At 36.7% G+C, this 27,563-nt stretch overlaps 1 protein-coding gene across 4 annotated transcripts in view; it reads left to right on the forward strand.

Annotated features, from left to right (window-relative positions):
• RAB3GAP1 (RAB3 GTPase activating protein catalytic subunit 1) overlaps window positions 1-27,563 on the forward strand; it is a 157,592-nt gene that overhangs the window by 19,224 nt on the left and 110,805 nt on the right. For all 4 annotated transcript variants that reach the window (XM_082465821.1, XM_082465820.1, XM_082465819.1 and 1 more), the window contains exons 4-5: window positions 17,414-17,546; window positions 20,261-20,339. In XM_082465821.1, coding sequence (XP_082321947.1) covers window positions 17,414-17,546; window positions 20,261-20,339 — 212 coding nt within the window. The remainder of the gene's footprint in view (window positions 1-17,413; window positions 17,547-20,260; window positions 20,340-27,563) is intronic.

The following is a 27,563-nucleotide window of genomic DNA, read 5'->3' on the forward strand; positions in this document are numbered from 1 at the left end:
GTTTTGTGCTACAACTGCCTTTTTAAAAAAACTTTATATTTTGTTGGCTTTTTTTCCAAGATAAGACACAGACATCTATCTCATTATTTTAATGCTTGCATTGTAGTGCACTGTATAACTGTACCATAATGTCTTGTTTATATTCCTATTGAAAGGATATTTAATTTTCAGTTTTTGCAGTTGTAGCACTGGGGTAGTAAGCATTATTGTACATACATTTGCAGACTTGTATGAATATTTCTATAACAGTTCTAAAAGTAGGATTACTAAGTCAAAGGGAATGTGTTTTTTATTTTTGATAAATACAGCTTTGTTTTCCACTAAGATGATTGAATGTACTTCTGCTCTCCTCATGCATGGCACATGAATGCACCCATTTCCTCAGTCCTCCAACACAATTTTCATTATATTTTTGTCAATGTAAAACTATCTAATTTTTATGTATATTTTCCTGAGCACTGTTGAAAATGAGTGTTCCTTCATGTTTATTAAACATTAGAATTTCCCTTTCAATTGCTCATTATATACATTCACCAATTTTCTACTGTCTTATTGAGTTATAGAAGGGCTTTGTTAATAACTGTGTTGCAGATCTTTTGCCTAGCCTGTCATTTTTCTTTTAATTTGAATGTCTTTTGCATTACAAAAATTATAAATTTTTCATTTTAGCAAAGAACATAAGAAAACTTGTAAAAAGAAAAATTACCAATTTTACCATTGTTAAGTGTACAGTTCAGGCAATAAGTGCATTCACACTGTTGTGCAATGATTACCACCATCCATATCGAGAACTTTTTCATCATCCTAAACTGAAACTATACTCATTAAACACTAACAACATCATATGAGAGGAATCATACAATATTTATGTCTGGCTTGTTTCTCTTAGCATAATGTCTTCAAAGTTTACCCATATTGTAGTGTGTGTCAATTTCATTCCTTTTTAAGGCTGAAATAAAATTCTATTATATGTATATGCTACACTTTGTTAATCCATTCATTCATTTGTCATTAGACACGGGTTGCTTCTACCTTTGGCTATTGCAAATAATGCTGCTATGAATATGGTTGTACAAATACCAGTTTGAGTCCCTGCTTTTAAGTCTTTTGGGTTTATACCCAAAAATGGGATTGCTAAATCATTGGTAGTTCTATTTTTAAGTTTTTGAAGAACCACCATATTGTTTTCCACAGCAGCTGCATCATTTTGCAGCATCATAGTGTCTGGCACATCATAGTGTCTGGGCTTACATTTATGTCTTTAATCCATTTTGAGTTTATTTTTGTATATGGTGTTAGGGAGTGTTCTAATTTCATTCTTTTACATGTAGCTGTCCAGTTTTCCCAGCACCACTTATTGAAGAGGCTGTCTTCTCTCCATTGTATATTCTTGCCTTCTTTATCAAAGATAAGGTGACGATATATGCATGGGTTTATCTCTGTGCTTTCTATCCTGTTCCATTGATCTATATTTCTGTTTTTGTGCCAGTACCATACTGTCTTGATTACTGTAGCTTTGTATCATAGTCTGAAGTCAGGGAGCCTGATTCCTCCAGCTCCGTTTTTCTTTCTCAAGATTGCTTTGGCTATTCGGGGTCTTTTCTGTTTCCATACAAATTGTGTAATTTTTTTTTTTTAAAACAGTTTTTTGTTTTTTTTTTAAAATTAATTAATCAATTTATTTATTTTTGGCTGTGTTGGGTCTTCGTTTCTGTGCGAGGGCTTTCTCTAGTTGCGGCAAGCGGGGGCCACTCTTCATCACAGTGCACGGGCCTCTCACTGTCGTGGCCTCTCTTGTTGTGGAGCACAGGCTCCAGACGCGCAGGCTCAGTAGTTGTGGCTCACGGGCCCAGTTGCTCCGCGGCATGTAGGATCTTCCCAGACCAGGGCTCGAACCCGTGTCCCCTGCATTAGCAGGCAGATTCTCAACCACTGCGCCACCAGGGAAGCCCAATTGTGTAATTTTTTGTTCTAGATCTGTGAAAAATGCCATTGTTAGTTTGATAGGGATTGCAATGAATCTGTAGACTGCTTTGGATAGTATAGTCACTTTCACAGTGTTGATTCTTCCAATCCAAGAACATGGTATATCTCTCCATCTATTTGTATCATCTTTAATTTCCTTCATCAGTGTCTTATAGTTTTTTTGCATACAGGTCTTTTGTCTCCTTAGGTAGGTTTATTCCTAGGTATTTTATTCTTTTTGTTGCAGTGGTAAATAGGAATGTTTCCTTAATTTCTCTTTCAGATATTTCATTATTAGTGTATAGGAATGCAAGAGATGTCTGTGCATTAATTTTGTATCCTGCTGCTTTACCAAATTCATTGATTGGCTCTAGTAGTTTTCTGGTAGCATCTTTAGGATTCTCTACGTATAGTATCATGTCATCTGCAAACAGTGACAGCTTTACTTCTTCTTTTCCAATTTGGATTCCTTTTATTTCTTTTCCTTCTCTGATTGCTGTGGCTAAAACTTCCAAAACTATGTTGATAATAGTGGTGAGAGTGGGCAACCTTGTCTTGTTCCTGATCTTAGTGGAAGTGGTTTCAGTTTTTCACCATTGAGAACGATGTTGGCTGTGGGTTCGTCATATATGGCCTTTATTATGTTGAGGTAAGTTCCCTCTGTGCCTGCTTTCTGGATGATTTTTATCATAAATGAGTGTTGAATTTTGTCAAAAGCTTTTTCTGCATCAATTGAGAGGATCATATGGTTTTTGTCCTTCAATTTGTTAATGTGGTTTATCACACTGATTAATCTGCATATATTGAAGAATCGTTGCATTCCTGGGATAAGCCCCACTTGATCATGGTGTATGATCCTTTTAATGTGCTGTTGGATTCTGTTTGCTAGTATTTTGTTGAGGATTTTTGCATCTATGTTCATCAGTGATATTGGCCTGTAGTTTTCTTTCTTTGTGACATCTTTGTCTGGTTTTGGTATCAGGGTGATGGTGACCTTGTAGAATGAGTTTGGGAGTGTTCCTCCCTCTGCTATATTTTGGAAGAGTTTGAGAAGGATAGGTGTTAGCTCTTCTGTAACTGGTAGAATTCACCTGTGAAGCCATCTGGCCCTGGGCTTTTGTTTGTTGGAAGATTTTTAATCACAGTCTCAATTTCAGTGCTTGTGATTGGTTTTTTTATGTTTTCTGTTTGTTCCTTGTTCAGTCTCGGAAGGTTGTGCTTTTCTAAGCATGTGTCCATTTCTTCCAGGTTGTCCATTTTATTGGCATACAGTTGCTTGTAGTAATCTCTCATGATCCTTTGTATTTCTGCAGTGTCAGTTGTTACTTCTCCTTTTTCATTTCTAATTGTGTTGATTTGAGTCTTCTCCCTTTTTTTCTTGATGTGTCTGGCTAATGGTTTATCAATTTTGTTTATCTTCTCAAAGAACTAGCTTTTAGTTTTATTGATCTTTGCTGTTGTTTCCTTTATTTCTTTTTCATTTATTTCTCATCTGATCTTTATGATTTCTTTCCTTCTGCTAACTTTAGGGTTCTTTTTGTTCTTCCTTCTCTAATTGCTTTAGGTGTAAGGTTAGGTTGTTTGAGGTGTTTCTTGTTGTTGAGGTAGGATTGTATTGCTATAAACTTCTTTCTTAGAACTGCTTTTGCTGCATCCCATAGCTTTTGGGTCTTCATGTTTTCATTGTCATTTGTTTCTAGGTATTTTTTGATTTCCTATTTGATTTATTCAGTGATCTCTTGGTTATTTAGTAGTGTATTGTTTAGCCTCCATGTGTTTGTATTTTTTACAGTTTTTTTTCCTGTAATTGATATCTAGTCTCATAGCGTTGTGGTCAGGAAAGATACTTGATACGATTTCAATTTTCTTAAATTTACCCAAGGCTTGATCTGTGACCCAAGATATGATCTGTCCTGGAGAATGTTCCATCAGCACTTGAGAAGAAAGTGTATTCTGTTGTTTTTGGATGGAATGTCCTATAAATATCAATTAAGTCCATCTTGTTTAATGTGTCACTTAAAGCTTGTGTTTCCTTATTTATTTTCATTTTGGATGATCTGTCCATTGGTGAAAGTGGGGTGTTGAAGTCCCCTACTATGATTGTGTTACTGTCGATTTCCCCGTTTATGGCTGTTAGCGTTTGCCTTATGTATTGGGGTGCTCGTATGTTGGGTGCATATATATTTATAATTGTTATATCTTCTTCTTGTATTGATCCCTTGATCATTATGTAGTGTCCTTCTTTGTCTTTTGTAATAATCTTTATTTTAAAGTCTATTTTGTCTGATATGAGAATTGCTACTCTAGCTTTCTTTTGATTTCCATTTGCATGGAATATCTTTTTCCACCTCTCACTTTCAGTCTGTATGTGTCCCTAGGCCTGAAGTGGATCTCTTGTAGACAGCATATATACGGGTTCTGTTTTTGTATCCATTCAGCCAGTCTGTGTCTTTTGGTGGGAGCATTTACTCCATTTACATTTAAGGTAGTTAGTTATCGATATGTATGTTCCTTTTACCATTTTCATAATGTTTTGGGTTTGTTATTGTAGGTCTTTTCCTTCTCTTGTGTTTCCTGCCTAGGGAAGTTCCTTTAACATTTGTTGTAAAGCTGGTTTGGTGGTGCTGAATTCTCTTAGTCTTTGCTTATCTCTAAAGGTTTTAATTTCTCCCTTGAATCTGAAAGAGATGGTTGCTGGGTAGATTAATGTTGGTTGTAGGTTTTTCTCTTTCATCACTTTAAATATGTCCTGCCACTCCCTTCTGACTTGCAGAGTTTCTGCTGAAAGATCAGCTGTTTACCTTATGGGGATTCCCTTGTGTGTTATTTGTTGTTTTTCCTTTGCTGCTTTTAATATTTTTTTTTTGTATTTAATTTTTGATAGTTTGCTTAATATGTGTCTTGGCGTGTTTTTCCTAGGATTTATCCTGTATGGGACTCTCTGCACTTCCTGGTATTGATTGACTATTTCTTTTCCCATATTAGGGAAGTTTTCAACTATAATCTCTCCAAATATTTTCTCAGTCCTTGTCTTTTTTTCTTCTTCTTCTGAGACCCCTATAGTTCGAATGTTGGTATGTTTAATGTTGTCCCAGAGGTCTCTGAGACTCTCCTCAATTCTTTTCATTCTTTTTTTTTTTAATATGCTCTGTGGTAGTTATTTCCACTATTTTATCTTCCAGGTTCCTTATCCGTTCTTTTGCCTCATTTATTCTGCTATTGATTCGTTCTAGAGATTTTTCAATTTCATTTATTGTGTTGTTCATCATTGTTTGTTTGCTCTTTAGTTCTTTTAGGTCCTTGTTCAGCATTTCTTATATTTTCTCCGTTCTATTTCCAAGATTTTGGATCATCTTTACTATCATTACTCTGAATTGTTTTTCAGGTAGACTGCCTATTTCCTCTTCCTTTGTTTGGCTGGTGGGTTTTTACCTTGCTCCTTCATCCACTGTGTATTTCTCTGTCTTCTCAATTTGCTTACCTTACTGTGTTTGGGGTCTGCTTTTCACAGGCTGCAGGTTCGTAGTTCCCATTGTTTTTGGTGTCTGCCCCCAGTGGCTAAGGTCGCTGCAGTGGGTGGTGTAGGCTTCCTGGTGGAGGGGACTGGAGCCTGTGTTCTGGTGGATGAGTCTGGATCTTGTCTTTCTGGTGGGCAGGACAGCATCTGGTGGTGTGTTTTGGGGTGTCTGTGACCTTATTATGATTTTAGGCAGCCTCTCTGCTAATGGGTGTGGTTGTGTTCCTGTCTTGCTAGCTGTTTAGCATTGGGTTTCCAGCACTGTAGCTTGCTGGTCGTTGAGTGGAGCTGGGTCTTAGCGTTGAGATGGAGATCTCTGGGAGAGCTTTCGCCATTTGTTATTACTTGGAGCCGGGAGGTCTCTGGTGGACCAGTGTCCTGAACTCGTCTCTCCCACCTCAGAGGCACAGGCCTGACACCCGGCGAGAGCACCAAGACCCTGTCAGCCACACGGCTAAGAAGAAAAGGGAGAAAAAAATTAAAAAATAAAGTAAATGGAGTTATTAAAATAAGAAATAAAAAAACTATTAAAAATAAAAAATTAAAAAGTAATTAAAAAAGGAAAGAAAATGAAAGAAAGAAGGAAGACAGCACCCAAACCAAAACACAAATCCAACAATGATAAGTGCTAAAAACTATACTAAAAAACAAAAACAAAAACGGACAGAGAGAACCGTAGGACAAGTGGTAAAAGCAAAGTTACACAGGCAAAATCTCACAAAGAGGCATACACCTACACCCATAAAAAGAGAAAAAGGGAAAAAATATATATCTACATTAAAAAAAAGAGAGAGCAAGCAAATCAATAAACAAATCTACCAATGATGATAAACTCTAAATACTAAACTAAGATAAACATAAAACCAGAAATAAATTAGATGCAGAAAGCAAACCCCAAGTCTACAGTTGCCCCCAGAGTCCACTGCCTCAATTTGGGATGATTCATTGTCTCTTCAGGTATTTCAGAGATGCAGGGTACATCAAGTTGATTGTGGAGATTTAATCCGCTGCTCCTGAGGCTGCTGGGAGAGATTTCCCTTTCTCTTCTTTGTTCGTACAGCTCCTGGGGTTCAGCTTTGGATTTGGCCCCGGCTCTGCGTGTAGGTCTCCTGAGGGCGTCTATTCCCGCCCAGACAGGATGGGTTTAAAGTAGCAGCTGATTAGGGCGCTCTGGCTCACTCAGGCCAGGGGGAGGCGGGGTACGGAATGCAGGGTGAGCCTGAGGCAGCAGAGGCCGGTGTGACATTGCAACAGCCTGAGGCCCTGTGTGTGCTCCCGGGGAAGTTGTCCCTGGATCACGGGACCCTGGCAGTGGCGGGCTGCATGGGCTCCCTGGAGGGGAGGTGTGGATAGTGACCTGTGCTTGCACACAGGCTTCTTGGTGGCTGCAGCAGCAGCCTTAGCGTCTCATGCTCCTCTCTAGTGTCTGTGCTGATAGCCACAGCTCATGCCCATCTCTGGAGCTCGTTTAGGTGGTGCTCTGAATCCCCTCTCCTCGTGCACCCCGAAACAATGGCCTCTTGCCTCTTAGGCAGGTCCAGAGTTTCTCCCGGACTCCCTCCCAGCTAGCTGTGGCACACTAGCCCCCTTCAGGCTGTGTTCACGCAGCCAACCCCAGTCCTCTCCCTAGGGTCTGACCTTTGAAGCCTGAGCCTCAGCTCCCAGCCCTCGCCTGCCCCGGCAGGTGAGCAGACAAGCCTCTCGGGCTGGTGAGTGCTGGTCGGCACCCATCCTGTGTGCGGGAATCTCTCCGCTTTGCTCTCTGCACCCCTGTTGCTACGCCCTCCTCTGTGGCTCCGAAGCTTCCCCCCTGCCCACCCCCCATCCCGTCTCTGCTAGTGAAGGGGCTTCCTAGTGTGTGGAAACCTTTCCTCCTTCACAGCTCCCTCCCAGAGGTGCAGGTCCCATCCTTATTCTTTCGTCTCTGTTTTTTCTTTTTTCTTTTGCCCTACCCAGGTACGTGGGGAGTTTCTTGCCTTTTGGGAAGTCTCAGTCTTCTGCCAGCGTTCAGTAGGTGTTCTGTAGGAGTTGTTCCACATGTAGATGTATTTCTGATGTATTTGTGGGGAGGAAGGTGATCTCCATGTCTTACTCCTCCGCCATCTTGAAGGTCTCTTTGCTCATTTTTTAATGCAGTTGTTAAGTTGTAAGAGTTCTTTAGTACATTCTAGATATTAATCTCTTACTTGAGTTGGCCAGAACGTTCGTTTGGGTTTTTCTGTAAGATATTATGGAAAAACCTGAACGAACGTTTTGGCCAACCCAATATATGATATATAATCTGCAAATATTTTCTCCTATCCTCTTCCCTACCTTAGCTCTATCCTGTTTCTTCTTTCCATCCAGGCTGTTCAGAGGAATTCTCCTCAACTAATACCGTTATAATGTTACAAGCCTACACAGAAGCCTTCAAAGGCTCTTCATTGCCCACAGGGTGAAGTTGAAACTCCTAGAACTGATATTCGTAGACATCCACTGTCAGGTCTCTACCTTTTTTTTTTCTCTATTCCCTGTAGGAAACTTCAGCTGAATTGGACTATTTGTTCCCTAAATTTGACATCCAGTTTCCCGCCCCAGATCATTATCTGTTCTTTCTAATTAGCCTTACCTTACCTGCAGACTAACGGGGATCCAGTTTTCTGAATGAATCCATTTCTGACTCATTTGGTATTTATCCACCATCTCCTTAAGTTCTGACCCATATATTGTTCTCCTTGTTTGTCTTGTTCGCATATGTACTATTGAATTTATATATGTATATGTTCATGTTTATGTCTATCTGCCTTAGCTTCTAGTGGAAAGAACCAGGCTGTGGTGGATCGAATTCTAGCTTTAGTACTTAATGGTATTGTAGCCTTGGACAGGTTTTTAAATCTTTGAACCTTTCTCATCTATAAAATAGGGTTGAAACTTATATGACAGTGTTAGGAGATTTTATGTATGCACACACACAAACATGCACATACACACATAATTACACATTAATTACTTGGCTTAGTAGACACTCAGTGGGTGTAGTTCTTATCCTGAAGGGCAGGGAAGTAATCTGTACAGACATTTTAAAAATGTTTGGGGCTTCCCTGGTGGCGCAGTAGTTAAGAATCCGCCTGCCAATGCAGGGGACAGGGGTTCGAGCCCTGGTTTGGGAAGATCCCACATGCCGCGGAGCAACTAAGCCTGTGCACCACAACTACTGAGCCAGTGCTCTGGAGCCCGCGAGCCACAACTACTGAGCCCGTGTGCTACAACTACTGAAGCTCGTGCCTAGAGCCTGTGCTCCGCAACAAGAAAAGCCACTGCGATGAGAAGCCCGTGCACTGTAACGAAGAGTAGCTCCCGCTCGCCACAAGTAGAGAAAGCCCTCATGCAGTAATGAAGACCCAGTGCAGCCAAAGATAAATAAATAAAATAAATAAATAAATAGCTAGAGGTGCTGGAGAGGTGCTTGGTGTGGACCAGGGTGCCCACGCTTTGTGTGTGGTTTTGGGAAACCAGCCAGAGCCCAAGGAAGTTTCACTCTTCTTCCTAGGCCTTATTCCTGGGAGTAAGCAAGCATGTGTGTGCTTTCTTCAGGAGTAGAATCTCAGTTTCTTATAGCCCTCCTATAAGTGCCACTAGTGTTCAAACCAGCTACGGAGACACATCTTCCTGGTGTTGAACCCCAGGTAGGGGGTGCTCAATATGTGGCTTGGACCACTCACTCCCCACGGAGGATCTCTGAGCCTGTGATATCCGTCTCCTCTTCTGTGTCCCCTCCTAGTGCTGCAGGTCCTGATTGCTTCTCCTCACCTTCTACCTGACTTTGTGTGGCTCTTTCCTCATAGCCTTGGTTGAAGAAGAGTCTTTCTATCATTCTCCAATTTGTTTTCAATAAGAATTCCTCCTCATGTAGCTGTATTGTGATGTGTTCCTGTGGGGAGGTGAGCTCAGCATTCTCCTACTCCACCAATTGATCTCCTCCCTTGATAGTATCTTTTTAATTATAGCCATCCTAGTGGATGTGAATTGATGTCTCATTGTGGCTTTGATTTGCATTTTCCTAATGGCTGTTCATGTTGAACATTTTCTCATGTTATTTTAATTTATTAATTTATTTATATTTTTTGGCTGCATTGGGTCTTTGTTGCTGTGCACGGGCTTTCTCTAGTTGCATCGAGTGGGGGCTACGCTTCTTTGCGGCGTGCAGGCTTCTCATTGCAGTGGCTTCTCTTGTTGCGGAGCACGAGCTCTAGGCGCGCGGGCTTCAGTAGTTGCAGTATGTGGGCTCAGTAGTTGTGGCTTGCGGGCTCCAGAGCACAGGCTCAGTAGTTGTGGTGCCTGGACTTCGTTGCTCTGTGGCATGTGGGATCTTCCCAGACCAGGGCTTGAACCCGTGTCCCCTGCGTTGGCAGGCGGATTCTTAACTGCTGCGCTACCAGGGAAGTCCCTTTCTCATGTTCTTATTGGCCATTTGTATATCTTCCTTAGAGAAATGTCTATTCAGATTCTTTGCCCATTTTTTTTCTAAAGTAGATTTATTTATTTATTTTTACTTTTTTGGTTGCACTGGGCAGCATGTGGGATCTTAGTTCCTGACCAGGGATCGAACCCATGCCCCCTGCAGTGGAAGCTTGGAGTCTTAAGCGCTGGACCACCAGGAAAGTCCCTGCCCATTTTTAAATTGGATTGTCTTTTTATTATTCATTTGTAAATGTTTTTTATATATTCTGGATACAAGTCCCTTATGAGATACATAATTCACACATTTTTTCCCATTCGCCATGTTGCAGCATGTATTGTGGGTTGTCTTTTCACTTTCTTGATGGTGTCTATAGTTCTTGCTCTTCCATTTAGGTCTGTGATCCATTTTGAGTTAATTTTCATGCCTAGTGTAAGCATAAAGGTTCCAACTTCTTTTTTTTGCATGCGGATATTTAGTTGTCCCAGCATAGATGGCTTTTTAATATTTGTATTTCAGTACTGCAAATGTTCAAAAGGATTTCCTCCATCAGTGCATGAAAACTTTCATTTTTAGCTTTATACCAAGGTTTTGTTTACCCTGGTTGCACATTAGAATCACTTGGGGAGCTTTTGAAAAATTCTACGGTTTAGACACAACCTCAGAGATTCTGATTTAATTAGTCTATTGTGGAGCCTAGTTATCAGTATGTTTTTTAAAGCCTTGTAGTTGATTATAAAGTTTAATTAGGATGAGAACCACAGCTCTATGCTCCTCAAAAAAAGAAATGGAAAAAGCCACTAGGTTTTATGCTTCACTATATTTTTTTCCTTTTCAATAATGTGTTGCTTTTGTCAGTAGAAGAAAAAAAATTTTAATAATTTGTTAAACAGTAATTTAAACAGTTTTAGTTTTAAAATGGAAGATTATATTTTTAATGGTAGGTTGTTTATGATGTGAAATTTGATTCTGGTAACCAATAAATCTTAAAGATGGCTTATGTTTAGGTGTTACAGAAAATCTCTTAATCCAGGAAGACAGTGAGTTTATCCACCTGTGTTTGATTTATACCATTTGGAAATTAACTTCAGGAGGAGCTCAGCATGAGGACTGTGATGTACATATGTCAGTTCAAGTCAGAGAGAATACCTTTAGGACTGGGTTGTGTGGTATTTCAGGTTGTTAGACTAGACCTCAGTCTATATATTCTGTGTACTTACTGAAATATTTCCAGTATATTTGGAAAATACGAGTTTCTTTGTGAATACCGATAAAGGTAATTCCTAAGATACTTATTAAGCATGTAGGCACGGTTAAGTTCTGGGCTGCAAAGAATAGACTGTAGTCTTTGCTCTTTACAGTCTAATGGAGAAATAGATATATAAGTAAGTGACTTGAATAAGAAGCCATTCTAATGATTTGAACAAGACACTGAGAATCATTGCCTTTCATGGAGATAAAGCAGATTTTCTACGGGAAATAACATTTAGGATGAGTTTTGAAGAATGAATATGTGAAAGATATGCTAAGAGAAAGTAGAGAAGAGCAGGGTAAATAGTCTGTGCCCGGATGTCAAAGATAAAGCACACCTCTGAGGAAATACAAGTTGTTAGGATCGTAACACAGGGTAGGTGGAAGGTAACCGTGGGAGATAAAACAGTAAGGGGTGGGGCCAAGTCTGGGGGTTTTGTGTTTCTACCAGTCCAAGAAGTGCCTTCAGGTTTTAAGTAAAAATAAAAGACACATTCTTCATTTTCACCAAGAACTTAATTGAACAACATATTCACCCTTTTGTTCCACTACCTTCTGCCATTTTTCAGGCAACTTCATAATTCCATCTTCCCGAAACTTTTTACCTTTTTAAGCAAAGAACCCTTCCAGGTGCCTTTTACAGTCTTCCAGGGAATTGAAATTTTTTCCATTAAAAGAATTTTATAAAGACCGAAATAAATGGAAATCCAAAGGTGCAATGTCTGGGGAATACAGCTGATGAATCAGAACTTCCCAGCCAAGCTGTAACAGTTTTCGCCTGGTCATCAGAGAAACATGCGGTCTTGCGTCATCCTGATGGAAGATTATGCATTTTCTCTTGACTCATTCTGGACGCTCTTTGTTGAGTGCTGCTTTCAGTTGGTCTAACGGGGAGCAATACTTGTTGGAATTAATCGCTTGGTTTTCTAGAAGGAGGTCATAATAAAGGACTCCCTTCCAATCCCACCGTATACACAACATCACCTTCTTTGAATGAAGACCGGCCTTTGGTGTGGTTGGTGATGGTTCATTTCACTTTCCCCACGATCTCTACTGTTCCACATTGTTGTACAGTATCCACTTTTCATTGCCTGTCACAATTTATTTTAAAAACGGAACATTTTCGTTACATTTAAGTAGAGAATTGAATACGGAAATACAGTCAAGAAGGTTTTTTTTTTTGCTTAACTCATGTGGAACCCAAACATCAAAGCAATTCACATAACCAAGCTGGTGCAAATGATTATCAGTGCTTGATTTGGATATTTTGAGTATGTTGGCTGTCTCCCGCACTGTATAACGTTGATTGTTCTCAGTTAACGTCTTGATTTGATCGCTGTCAACTTCAACTGGTCTACCCGACCATGGAGCATCGTCCAGCGAGAAATCTCCAGCATGAAACTTCGCAAACCACTTTTGACACGTTTGATCAGTCACAGCACTTTCTCCATAGACTGCAGAAACCGTTTTTTGTGTTTCAGTTGCGTTTTTACCTTTCTTGAAATAATAAAGCACAATATGCCAAAAATGTTGCTTTTTTTCTTCCATCTTCAATATTAAAATGCTACACAAAAATTCACCAATTTTGATAAGTCTTTTCTTAAATGCATGCTGATATGACAGCTGTCACATACAGTCTAACAAAATTGTTTCAAATGAAGTTAAAGACAACTAAGTGCTACTAGAGCCATCTTACAGAAAAAAACCGAATGAACCTTTTGGCCAACCCAGTAATGCCACATTTAGAGGTGCTTATGATGAGCCATTTTTGTGTTATGACTTCTAATTATATTACATGTTTATATCCCTTTTTAATGTTTTTGTTTTATGTATCATATGCATAATATATTGCTACAGTAATGCTTAATTTGTTAATAAAAATATACACATGGAGATGGATACTCAAAATCTTTTACTGATAGAATACATGATTAAACATCTCTGGAAGCCACTTATAGGTTATGGAAATCCACTAAAGTATTTTAAACAGAAGAACAATATCAGATTTATATTTTAGGAAGGTAACCATGTGGAAGAAGGACTGTAGGGTAGGGATACGGAGACCAGTAGAAAGCTATTAAAATAGTCTGGGCCTGACATTGTGAAGGGCTCAACTAAGAGAGTGACCTTTATCTTGCTGAGGTCTTTGGCCCTCCAAAGTTCTGGCTGAGAATATTTCTTAATTACCTAAAATTTATTAAGTTGAAAGATGAGTGGAAAGAATTGTTGGGTCCACATGATGATGTTTAGTGCATGTTGTTCTTACATAATTGCCATTATCTTTTCTTTTGGAAAAAGAGCATCTTCATCTCTCCCTACCCACCGCATTTTCCTCAGAAGTTTAATATTCCCCCATATCTCCTTATCTCTTTTTAAAGAGGTGTTCTATTGATGTTTTTTCTTTGTTGGGTTATAGTTTACACACAGTAAAATGGACAAAATTCAGATTTACAGTTTATTTTGACAAATGTATGTACCCATGTTACTACCATCTAAAGTAAAAAACAATTTTCATCATCCCAGAAAGATTCCTTGTTTTTCTCTCTATCCCGTAAGTAACCATAGTTCTTACTTCTTTCACTATATATTAATTCTACCCGTTTTTGAGTTTCATATAAGTGGAATCATACGCTATGCATTCTTTGTGTCTGACATTTTGCTCAACATAATATTTTAAGAATTCATCCATGTTACACATATCATTTTTTGTATCATATGACTGTACCACAGTGTGTTTATCCTTTCTCCTATTGATAACTATTTAAATTGTTTCCATTTTTTTTCTTACTATTAATAATAAAGCTGCTATGAACAATTTGGTGAACATATGCTTTGATTTTTCTTGAGTATATTCTTAGGAGCAGAATTGCTAGGTCTTGTGTTCAGTTTTATTAGAAACTGCCAAACTTTTCTAAAGTACAAGGTTGTACCATTTTATACTCTTAGCAGTATGTGAGATTTCAAGTTGCTCTACATTTGGACAGTTGGCATTGTCAGATTTTTATTTTTAGTTATCTTACTGGGTGTGAAGTGGTATCTCATTGTGGTTTTAATTTGCATTTCGCTGTTGACTACTGATATTCAGTAGTATCTGGTAATTCATCACAGTTAACTATTTATTAGTCATTCATACCTTCTTTTGCTAAGTGTTCAAGTATTTGCTCATTAAAAAAATATTGGATTGTTTCGTTTTTAAAATTATTCTCGTACATCTTGGTTGTGAGTCTTTTGTCAGATATATGTATTTTGAGTTTTTCCATTAGTCCATGGCTTTCCTAATCATTTTCTTAATTGTGTCTTTTGGTAAGCATGTTTATTTTAGTGAAGTTCATTTTCTCAGTTTTTGATTTTATTGTTAGTGACTTTTGTGTCTTGTCAAAGGAATTTTTGCCTATTTTAAGGTTGTGAGGATATTCTGTGTTCTCTTCCATATGAATATCTAATTATTTCAGAACCATTTGTTGAAAAGACCATCCTTTCCCTACTGAATTGTAGTGGCTCCTCTGTTGTAAAATGAAGTATTAGTGTGAATATATTTCTGCACTATCTGTTATGTTTCATTGATCTATTTTTCCTTATGCCAATACTGTACTGTCTTAATTTCTGTAGCAAAGTAAATCTTAAAATCAGGTAGTATACTTTTCATCAAAAATTATTTTAGCTATTCTAGGGTCTTTGGATTTTCATGTTAGTTTTAGAATCAGCTTGGCAGTTTTTACAAAATGCCTGCTGGGATTTTGATTAGGATTGTGTTGAAGTTATACATCAATTTGGGAGAATCGACATCTTAATGGTGTTGTGTTTTCCAATCCATGTACATGAAATATCTCTGTTTAGGTCTTTAATATCTTTTAGTAATGCTTTGAGGTATTTTTAGGTAGAGTTCTTGCTCATCTTTCATTAAGTCTTTTCACTAGATATTTGATTTTTTTTTGATGTTATAAGAGTGGTATTTTTAAAAAAATTAATTTCCCAAGTGTTTGCTTGGTATATGTATATAAAAATGCACATGATTTTTGTATACTGACCTTGAATTCCACAGCTTCATAAACTCAAGTTAGTTTTAGTACTTTGTAGATTCCTTTGGATATATTATGTACATAATCATGCCATCTGTGAATGCAGACAGCTTTCTTTCTTTCTAGTCTGTGTGCTTAATTCTTTTTATTGTCTAATTAGGGCCATCAGAAGTTATTTTTGATGAATTACTAGATTAATTCTGAACTAGAGTTATCCTTTCTGGTTCTAATAGTAAATATACACCATACTGGAATTTGGTGTCAAGTGACTGTATCATAATGGAATTGAAGGAGGGCGGTTGGAGTGTTGTTTTTCAGTTAAGCTAAATTATCTTAAAAAGTTGTTTTGGATACAGAACCTGGATGCCCTCTCTATTGAATACAACCAAATCCACCTTGAGATAGCTGTTCAGTAAGGTTGACAGTAGTACCTAGAATGCAGGATTAGGGTCAGATAATGTTTCTTTGTATCATTTTAAGGGAATATTTCATAATGCCATTTGCAGCAACATGGATGGGCCTAGAGATTATCATACTAAGTGAAGTAAGTCAGAAAGAAAAAGACAGATACCATATGGTATCACTTATATGTGGAATCTAAAATATGACACAAATGAACTTACCTATGAAACAGAAACATACTCATAGACATATAGAGAACAGACTTGTGGTTGCCAAGGGGGAGGGGAGGTGTGGGAGGGTTGGACTGGGAGTTTGGGACTAGCAGATGTAAACTATTATATACAGAATGGATAAACAGCAAGGTCCTGTTGTATAGCACAGGGAACTATATTCAATATTCTGTAATAAACCATAATGGAAAAGAATATGAAAAAGAATATGTATTATATAACTGAATCACTTTGCTGTACATCAGAAACTAGCACAACATTATAAATTGACTATATTTCAATTAAAAATATGGCAGAAAAAAAATTTCAGCTTTTCTGCAAGCTTGAAAGGGGGACTTATCTCTCATTTTCTGGACTTCTCCCCCCTGCCTTAGTTTTAGCTTTCACTGCTTTATTGTGGGCATTCTTCCTAGCAAACCAAGCTCTTATGTATATCATTTATTACTTATTGCAGTTTGAGACTTTTGGTACAGGCCATATATATATCTTAATTTAACACAGGTTAACCTCACTTTAAAGAAACCCAATGTATAAAAATCATAGTTTTTGATATGTATCATACATGGTGATTATTCTCCTAATAAAAAGATTCAGAATTATAAATACCTTGCCAGGAACACATATAAAACTTAGGTACAGTCTGAAAAACACTTTTAAAAAATTCAGTAACGCAGAGAATCATTCCTTACATTTTTCCTATGTAGTTTGTGGCTATCTGTATTTGGAAGTTGCTGAGTTGGTATTTCTACCTTGTAGTGGTGGTGCTACACTGTAATGACTATCTGTAGTCTCTCTCCAGTGGAAAGAATAGCTATGGGAGACTAGAGGACCTGTGGCAAAAATCCTTTTTTATGGTTATGTTGTGTAAGTAAGAGGGCTGTTTGGAACTTTTAATTAAAATATTTTCCAATGAAGAAGTTGCTGTTTAAATGAAAATACTCGAATGCCAAAGCTTGATAAAGAAGCTTGCAGAACGTGTTAAGCAAATAAGTACTACAGATGCCATGTGACCTAAATTTATTTTACAAATTTGCTTTTTTTTTTCTGAAGCAATTTATGATATCCAGTAATTCTGTGTACCACATAGTGATGTTATTAGATTTGAGATTTTTATAATAAAAATATATTTATTGTCATGTATTTTTTTCTAATTTTTAAAATTTATGAAATTTAACTATTTTCAGTTAAAAGCTATTCAGAGATTCTGCTGTTGGTAGAGAAGGTGCTGGGGTTTTTTTGGTGTGTGAAGAGGCATGGGATTTACTGTATATTCATGATTTTATATACTCATCTTACAAAAATTACTTGAAAATTACAATTTTGTAAGTCACTTGATAGTTAATATTCTAGGGGAATTTTCTTCTAAAGGAACACTGTGATAAATAGTTTATAAAATAATTTCCTCTTTGTTTATGCACTTACATATTTTTCCTTTTCCTTTTATTATGGGGAGGATAAATTTAGGATCGAACTTTTAGATTAATGGGCAGAAAAAGGGAAAAAAGATCTGTGGTTAATAAACCTAAAGGTAACTATTGAATACCATAAGGTAGATGTTTTTCCGTTTTTTTTTTGTTTTTGTTAAATACAGGGTATATTTACTTCTGGCACATGGGAAGAGAAATCAGATGAGATTTCCTTTGCTGATTTCAAGTTCTCAATCACTCATCATTATCTTGTACAAGAATCCCCTGATAAAGAAGGAAAGGATGAAGTATTAGAAGGTAAGTTTGTACTACATATTTTTAAACTCTTGTAAGAGTGATTATAATTTTGAATTATGAATTTAGTTCTCTTAATTAAGTAGTATCCTCTGGAGATGTTTTACGTATGCAGAGTTGTTTCACCACATCTGAAATAGAGTATGATCTTTGCATTTATTTTAAAATTAATTAAATCACATATTTATTGAGCGCCTGAGATGTGCTCGGTACTCTGCTAAGCCCAACTGAAAAAAATTTACATTCCAGTAGGGGAGATAAGGTCTGTAAGTAAGTAACAATAATAAGAGGTAAAAAGTGGTAAGTGCCATCCCAAAGCACAAAGTCTTACTGGAGTTCAGAATAGGAAAGATCACTTTTAGTCCAGAGAGATCAGAGAAGATGTTATAGAGAATTAAGTAACTAAGCTGGGCTTTGAAGAATTAAAAAAAAGTTATTTATTGATTAGTCAGCGTCATGTTTTGGATATACCCCAGACTTCGGAGTCAGATCAAGTGGATTAAAATTCTGGTTTTTCTACTTACTAGTTACTTGACCTTTCTAAATTTGACTGATCTCATTTGTAAAATGGAGTAATACTACCTGGAGGGTTAATGGGAGGATTTAATAAGATACTGTACATAAGTACCTATCTCATGATTACTAATGTTACCAGGCTCTTGTATAAGCATTGCAATTAGTACTCAAGTTAGCAAACATCATTTGCAGCTTAATAAAGGATTTTAAGAGTTTGTTTCTTCCCCAAAAAGGCATATATTTTATTTGCTGGGCATAATTTACGAACTTGCAAAGGCAACTTGATTTTATATTATCAGTCATTTTAAGAGAAAGATCCATTTTAAGAGAGTTGATTTTAATATAATAATCTCATAATGTATTGCTGACTTGAAATGCTGTAACTTCTAATTCTGAATTAATATTTCAATTTTATTAAATTTTGTATTGCCTATTTTTTTTTTCTTCTAAAAAGTACCTTTCTCAGTACCTGGCCTGTGTTAGGTACTCAGTAAATAGTGCTTACAGTTGTTAATAGGTCACATCATCCAAAGTCTTTGTTTTGTAATATGCTAGCGTAAAACAGTGAGTGAGCACGGTATTAAAATATGAATTTTGAATCTGTTGGTCAAATACTTTTCTTCATTCACTCATAAAATAAATATGCAGAATGTGTGTTAAAGTTTTTCTGGTCAAAACAGATTATCATTTCTAAGTGTAGGCCTGAAATATTTGTGCATTTTCTTGTATAGGAATAAAATTATATTACCTTTTCTGTTGTATATATTATTTTCACAAACAAAACAGTTAGATAGCATCTGCATTTAGATTCATAAACTAGGACAGATAATTTGACCGTGTATATACATGTTTAAGATAGTTATACAGCAAAATAAAATAATTAAACCAGAATATGAATAGATATACTTTAGGAATAAGGGGAAGAGGGAAATATATGCAACTGGTGGAAAGTCTGATTATAGCCCAGAGATTTCCGGGTACAACATTCTGCTGATTAATGAAGGAACCTGTTCAAGGTAGAGAAATCTTAAGTGCTGTTAATTTGAAGAAAGATCATATATCAAGGAAAAGCTGTTGCAAGTAAGGAGGCTTAGAATCAGTGTTTCTGAGATGAATAGACGAAGGAGACTGTGGTATGATGAGAGAAGGTGAATGGATTTAAGGTAGTTAAGGCATTATTGCTGCGTTTGTGTATGTATTGGGCAGTTTTAATTTGGTTGTGATTGAAGCTGTAACTAATGGTAGAAGTTACAAGCAAACCATCAACTCAGTTAATTTGGAGATACATGTTTAAAACTATTATCAGAGGTCAGAAGATCTGAACATTGGTCTTTTATTTATTGGAGTTGCTTATTGCTTTAATTAGAGCATCAAGTCATTAGTGTTCTCCTATTTATTCTTTTTTCAAATTAACAAAATACAAATTTGCTCAGCAAGTATAGCTATACAGCAAAAGGAAATTGTTTTTTTTTTTTTTTTTGGCTGCACAGTGTGGCATGCGGGGTCTTCCCTGACCAGGGATCGAACCTACGCCCCCCCACAGTGGAAGTGCGGAGTCCTAACCACTGGACCTCCAGGGAGGTTCCAGGAAATATTTTTATAAACATTATTCTTTATGCTTTGAATTTATTATGCATTTACAAGTGTAAGTAATGATCATTGATGTTAGTATCTTATTATGGATAGTTATGCAAGTACTTACAGATATATGGGTTATAAAGGAGAAGCTGCGTAGTGGTTTTACAAGAATATTTAAGACGGCCAGGGGTGAGCAAAGGCTAGCCATGGGAGGTGGTATAGAGTTGACAGACTTCTAAGTATAATTTTGAAGAAAAGTAAAGACAAGGGCAGGCCAAGAAGAACAAATAAAACAAGGTTTTCTAGTAAGGAATGAGAAATTGTTTGAATCATGATTTAGAAGAATGGAAAATATAGACATGGGAATGATATATATCAATATATATTTTTTTATGGACTGGCTTTTTTTTTTTTTTTTTTTTTTTTTTTAAGAAAAGGGAGAGAGCAAGAGAGACACTGGTCTTCCTCCAAAGCTTACAGTTAGCCTTAGATATAAACGTTAAGCAGTCACAAAACTACATGGACTAGCAAGACATGTCATAGAATGATTTGTTTAAATCATATGATAAAATTCTGCCTTAGAATGAACATACTCACTTTTTAATTATCAAATATTTCTGTAGATGTTATTCCACAATCTATGCAAGATTTGCTGTGTATGAATAATGACTTTCCTCCCAGAGCACATTGCCTCGTAAGATGGTAAGTATACATTTTACTAAGATAACTTTTAGTATGTATGTCGGGAAGGCCCCATGAGTGACTCCAGGTTTGATGATTTGCTAGGAATTCACACTGGACTCAGCATGTAGTTGCTCTTACTGCTAGGATTTCTTACAGTGACAGCATGCAAAGCAAAATCAGCAAAGGGAAAAGGTGCCTTAGGCGAAGTTTGGAGGAAGTGCAAGTGTTTAAGAGTCCTTTCCTAATGGAGTCACAGAAGACATATTCAGTTCCTTTTGCAACAAGTTGTGACAACACATGAAACATTTTCTACCAGAGAAGCTTGTTAAAGCCTCAGCTCTCAGGTTTTTAATTAGGGGCTGGTTACGCAGGCACCCTCTGACTGTTACATAACAAAATTTCAGACTCCTAAAAGGAAAGCAGGTGTTCAGCATAAACCACTTTGTTTGTACGAACAGTTTAGGCACAGTAATTCTTATCATTTAGGGAAAATGGTGAGACCCCTCCACAAATCCAGGTTCCCAGGTTCCAGCCAGCGGGCAGCCTTACAAGTAGGCCTTTCTGAGGATAGCAGTCATAGTCCTGCTCTTAAATCCTTTCTGAACAGTATGTGTCGTAATCTAGGTTGTACCTAACTGTAATTCTGATGACTAGCATAGAACGCTTAAATATCATAGGAAACGTAATACATATTGCTGAAAATTGAATTGACATAAAATGTTGATCTCAAATAGTTATGTGATAACATCAGAACTCTCTTACGTCTTTTAATCTTTCTAAAGGTCTTTTAATTTTTTTCAATTATTCTCAGCGTCTCTTTATTTTGGAGAGGTTGGTAATTAAAACATACTACCATCAAAATGGCCCAAGTATGAGTATATGGTCAAGGAAGGAGACCTAGTTGAAGGAAATTTATATACTGGTTTTAATTTATTCTGTTGGTGTGAGTTGGTCTTTTGATTGTTTTTATTAAAGAATTTCTAAGGAAGGGGAAAATGATAATATCTGTGTTTGTTTCTTCTTCGTTCCATTGTGATTACTATATCAAGTAGATTATGTAGCACTAAAAAGAAGAAAACTGTTTGCAAGTGCAATAAACTGGTTAAGGTTTCATAAATAGTCTTGTTATTTTAATGTGATCTTTTAAAAACTGTGAACTTCACTACAAAAGGAATTTAATGAATAAATTACCCATTTAATTTAATCCATCTAGATTCTTTTATCTTTTAAAATGTGAATACATACATTTAACATGACAAAATATGTCAGAAGGCAGCTTGTATCATAGAGCATGCATTTATGTGCATTCATTCATTCAGCATTAATTGACCATCTACTGTTTGGCCAGACACTGAATTAGACAAACTAATGTTTAATTTCTAGCTCAAGTACTTATTATCTCAGCAACTTTGGGCAAGTTATTTAATTTCTCTGATTTGGTTTCTGCATTGGTAAAGTAAGAATAATAAATAATATGTACCTTTGAGAGTAATTGTGAGGATTTCACAAGATAATGACACATAGTACATATATCAAAATCTCACTGCTGTTATATAATTTCTGTTCAGCTTTTTAATATATATTTCAAAAACGTATATTTGACACATAGTCCATAGTTAAATATTCATTGAATAAATACATGAAACCTTTCTGTGTATGAAATTAATAAATCACTTGTTAGTGATTTCTTTATTAACGAAAGTCATTTGTTAGTAGTTTTTTAAAAAATAAATTTATTTATTTTATTTATTTATTTTTGTCTGCGTTGGGTCTTTGTTGCGCGCGGCCTTTCTCTAGTTGCGGCGAGTGGAGGCTGCTCTTTATTGCAGTGCACAGGCTTCTAATTGTGCTGGCCTCTCTTGTTGCGGAGCGTGGGCTCTAGGCGCGTGGGCTCAGTAGTTGTGGCTTGCGGGCTCTAGAGCACAGGCTCGGTAGTTGTGGCGCACGGGCTTAGTTGCTCTGCAGCATGTGGGATCTTCCTAGACCAGGGCTTGAACCCATGTCTGCTGCATTGGTAGGCGGATTCTTAACCACAGTGCCACCAGGGAGCTCCCAGTAGTTTTTTTTTAATGTTCCCATTTACTTTTTAAAAATTTTACTTTTAAAATTAGCATACGGTAAATTGACTTTTTTTTTTGATGAACAGTTCACTGAACTTTAACACATGTATAGGTTTTTTAAAAATTGCTCCCACAGTCAGAATATAGAGCAGTTCTATAACCTCCCCCAAACTCCTCTTCTCTGTTATGATGCTGCCAGTCACTGATATGTTCTCAGTCACTATAGTTTTGTCGTTTCAGGAGTGTCGTAGAGATGGACTCAAATAGTAACCATGTGAGACTGGCTTCTTTCACTCAGCATAATGCTTTTGAGATCCTTTGAAGTAATTTTTTATCAATAGTTTTTTCCTTTTTATTGCTGAGTAGTATTCTGTTTTAAGGATATACCACAGTTTAATCATTCACCTGTTGAGGGGTAGTAAGATTGTTTCTAAGATTGGACATTTATGAATAGAGCTGCTGTAAATATTTTTGTGTAGATCTTTTATATGAAAATATATTTTCAGTTTACTTGGGTAGATATCTTGGGTGGGATTAAGTAGTAGTAGTAGTCATATGGTGAGTGTATATTTAACTTTATAAGAAACGGCCAAACTGAGTTCCAGAGTGACTGTACCATTTTGCATTCCCACCAACAATGTATGAGAGTTTCAGTTGCTCTATATCCGCAGTAGTACTTGGTGTCAGTTTTTTTAGTTTTAGCCATTCTAATAGGTATGTTGTGATATCTCATCCTAGTTTTAATTTGAATTTTGAATATCTTTCATGTGTTTATTTGCCATCATATATACTCTATGGTGAAGTGTCTATTCAAGTCTTTTGTCCACTTTTTAATTGGGTTGTTTTCTCACTGCTGTGTTTTGAGAGTTCTTTATATATTCTGAATACAAATATTTTCTTTGGACAGTAGTTTATCTTTTCATTCTCTTACTAGTGTCTTTTCCAGAATAAAATTTTTAAATTTGATGAAGTTCAGTTTATTAGTTTTTTACTTTATGGATCATGCTTTAGTGCCATGTCCGAGAACGCTTGCACGAGGTCACAAAGCCTTTCTTCTATTTGATAAAAATATATAAACTTTAAAAAAATTTTGGCTTATTTTAGATTTATGAAAAGTTATAAAGATAGTACAGACTGTCCCGGGATACCCTTCACCCAGTTTTCCCTACTGTTAACAGTTTATGTTACCATGGTATGCGTGTCAAAACTGAGAAACCAACAGTGGTACATTATTATTAGTTAAACTTTATTTAACTAGTTTTTTCACTACATGCATTTTCTGTTCCAAGATCTAATCTGGGATACCGCATTGCATGTAGTTATATCTCCTTAGTTTCTTTAGTCTCCGTTCTGTGAAAATTTCTGTCTTTCCTCATTTTTCATCACTTTGAGCTTTTGAGGGGTACTAGTCAGGTATTTTGTAGAATCTCCTTCAATTTGGGTTTGTGTCTTTTTAAAAACTTTTTAAAGTAAGAAAAATTTTTCTATGGTTACACTTGGATTATGGCTTTTGGAGAGAATACCATAGAGGTGAAATGCCTTTTTATCATATCATATCAGAAGGTCATGTTATCATTGTGACTTAGTCACTGGTGATATTAACTTTGATCACATGGTCAATTCTGTGCTTTATTCTAAAAGTTTTACATTTTATATTTAGAGCTATTATCCATTTCAAGTTAATTTTTGGTTAAGATTCTTTTTTTTGCATGTGGATGTTTAGTTGTGCCAACCTCATTTGTTGAAGAGTTTCCTTTCATCATTGACTTACTTTTGCACCTTTGTCAAAGATCGTTTGGCCATATTTGTGTGGGTTTGTGTCTTGGTTGCTATAGTTTTGTAATAAGTCTTTAAATTAGGTAGTGTGATTCCTTCAAATTTTTTTTTTTTTTCAATTTTCAAAGTTGTTTTGGCTATTCTAGCCCCTTTGCTTTTCTATTTAAATTTTAGAATTGGTTTATCTGTGTCTACAAAAAGTCCTGTTGGAATTTTGATTGGAATTGCTTTGAGTCTGTAGATCAGTTTGGTGGAGAATTGGTATGTTTACTATGCTGAGTCTTCCATTTTATGATCATGGTTGGTCTCTCCAATTATTTAGGTCTTCTTTGATTTCAGCAGGCAGATCCTGTATATGTTTTCTTAGATTTATATCTAATTACTGCTTTTTTAAAAGGAGCTATTGTAATGGTATTATTTAAACATTTTTCATATCCAGCTCTTTGTTACTAGTATGTAGGAATATGACTAATTTTTGTGCATTGACCTTATATCCCATGACCTTACTAAATTCAGTTATTAGTTCTCGGAGGAGTTTTGTGATGTCTTTTGGATTTTCTTTGTAAACAGTCATGTTGTCTGTGAATAAGGGTAGTTTTATTTCTTCCTTTCCAATCTCTGGGTCTGTTTTATTCCTTGCCTTTTTAAACTGGCTAAGGCTCCAGTAAAATACTGAATAGGAATGATGAGAGTGGACGTCTTTGTCTTGCTCCTAATCTCAGAGGGAAAGCATTTAGTCTTTTACTATTAAATATGATGTTAGGTGTAGCTTTTTCATAGATGCTCTTTATTAGGTTGAGAATGTTCTATTCCTAGTTTGCTGAGAGGTTTTATATGAATGGATGTTGAATTTTGTCAAATGCATTTTCTGCTTGAATTGATATGATCATTTGTTTCTTCTTTCTTTATTTTTTTTTTTATTATTTTTTGGCTGTGTTGGGTCTTTGTTGCTGCGCGTGGGCTTTCTCTAGCTGTGGTGAGCCGGGGCTACTCTTCATTGCAGTGCATGGGCTTCTCATTGTGGTGGCTTCTCTTGTTGCAGAGCATGGGCTCTAGGCCCACGGGCTTCAGTAGTTGTGGCTAGTGGGCTCTAGAGCGCAGGCTCAGTAGTTGTGGTGCACGGGCTTAGTTGCTCTGCGGCATGTGGGATCTTCCCGGACCAGGGCTCGAACCCGTGTCTGCTGCATTGGCAGGCAGATTCTTAACCACTGTGCCACCAGGGAAGTCCCCATTTGTTTCTTCTTTAGATTTTTAATATGGTGATTACATTGGATGATTTTGGTAGATAGCTAATTAGCTTTGCATCCGCAAGATGAACTCTACTTCTACTTCTTCGTGGTGTAATTTGTATTTGTGCTTATATGTATTGCTGAATTTGATATGCTGATATTTTGTTGAGGACTTTAGTGTCTGTGTTAATGAGAAATACTGGTCTGTAGTTTTCCTATATTTTGGTTTTGATGTCAGAGAAATGCTGGCCTCATAATATAAATTGGGAAGTATTTTGTTCACATCTGTTTTCTGGAAGAGACTGTGTAAAATTGATGTTATCTTCTTTAATATTTGGTAGAATTTGCCATTGAAACCATCTGGGCCTGGAGTTGTTTTATTGAGGTGGCAGTCTCTTCTAAGATCCAGGCTTTAAGCAGAAGTCGTAGTTCCAGTTCCTTGCCTCATGTACACCCATATCCCTGAGGGGCCATTCAAAACATTACAACCTGTGTACTGATTTGGATTGATGGAAAGTCCATGCACAGACAATGCTTGATTAAGTATAAAGGATACAGAAGGAACTGATGTGTTTAGGGTACCTTGTAGGGAGATTGGTAACATCATCAGAAAAATATGCAGCTTCTTACTCTCAGTCCCTCATAAGCAAGGGGTGCTAATATCTGAGTCATATAATACTTTTGGAAGCATAGTTTCCAGACCTAGCCTTATTTATATTTATTATGAGGCTCGGGCATTTTGGACATAACCTAGCCTGGATACATGCCAAAGACCACTTCCCCTGGGCTGGTTATACCTTATCAGTCTCAGTGATATAATTCACATTATCTATGCTAAGCTAAATATGTTGTATTCTCAGACATAAACAGACTTTTCTTCCATCACTTTCAGTCTGTCTAGTCTATCAAAGCACCTTCAGTTTTGCAGACAGCTTTGTGAGTCATGCTGATAGGCTTTTAGCATCTGAAAGGCTTATCCTGTAAAATCCCCATCCCTAGTCCCTAGCTGTGAGGGCCTATATCCAGACTTGATAATCCCCTGTTTTTCTTCAGAGTCACCTTGCATGCTTACTTCTGCCATTCAGTTCCCTCTTTGTTTCTGTGACTCAGGAATCTCCTTTCTATTCTTTCAAGTTCAGCTGTGTATTTCAAAAACATTATCATGTCTTATTAGGTATTTTGGTGTGTTTGGGGGGAAGGGGGACCTGTGTCATGTAAATCTGCTGTATCACTTCCATTTTTTTAATTTGATTTTTCTTAAAGGTTAGAAGGCCAACAACCAAACTTTTGAGAACTATTTGAAAATTCGACATGTTAAAAGTATGTGTGTTTTCTTTTATTCAGCAAACATTCTTTTTAAACATTTACTATGAGCCAGGTACTGGGATATCAAAGATAAAATGTGGTCCCTGCCTCAGTGAGCTTTGGGATTAGAAGAGGGTTAGAGACAAGGCAACAAACGGCAACACTGTTGATAAGTGCCCTCAGGGCTTGATGCAAACTCATAGGAGATACTGCCTTTCTAGACAGATCAAGTCAGGAAAATGTTTCCAGAAGCGGTGATGCTTCACCTGAGTCCTGCAAGGCAAGTGAGAATAAGCCAGGTGAAGTTAGATGAAAAGATATTCAAGGCAGGAGAAGAGCATCAGTAGACGTGATGATACCTAAATGAACTTGAAAACTGCGAGTAGTTTGGTAAGCCTGGAGCATGGCAGCTGAGTGTGGAGAACGGCAAAATATGAGATGGTGTCTGTGTATTTGGACCCTAATGCGAACTGGGCATCTTAAGAAGATTTCATAATGTTCTCATACTTATGTTTTTTTTATAGAATTTTAAAATTGTAATTGTTAAAAATAAAAATTCTTAAAATTTTCAAGCATACAAATTAATCACCATGGTTCTTAGCAACTGAAGAATAAGATACACAGAAGTTTTCACCTATAGATATTTCATTTTTTAAATTGAACTAAAGTTAATAAAGCAGACACTGAAAATTTGAGGTATTATGCAAAATATTTATACCATACATAATACAGTTAGTAAAGATTGACCCTGTCAGAATGAGAAAAACTTAACATATGCTTAATCAAAATTCTATTAATCTATTAAAGATTCTATTAATCTTTAGAAAATAGAACATTTATGTCAAATGCCGAATTTTGATGGTTTAAGTTTA

The sequence above is a fragment of the Balaenoptera physalus genome (genome assembly GCF_965194825.1).
Source record: "Balaenoptera physalus genome assembly, chromosome: 6".
Taxonomy (NCBI): Eukaryota; Metazoa; Chordata; class Mammalia; order Artiodactyla; family Balaenopteridae; genus Balaenoptera; species Balaenoptera physalus.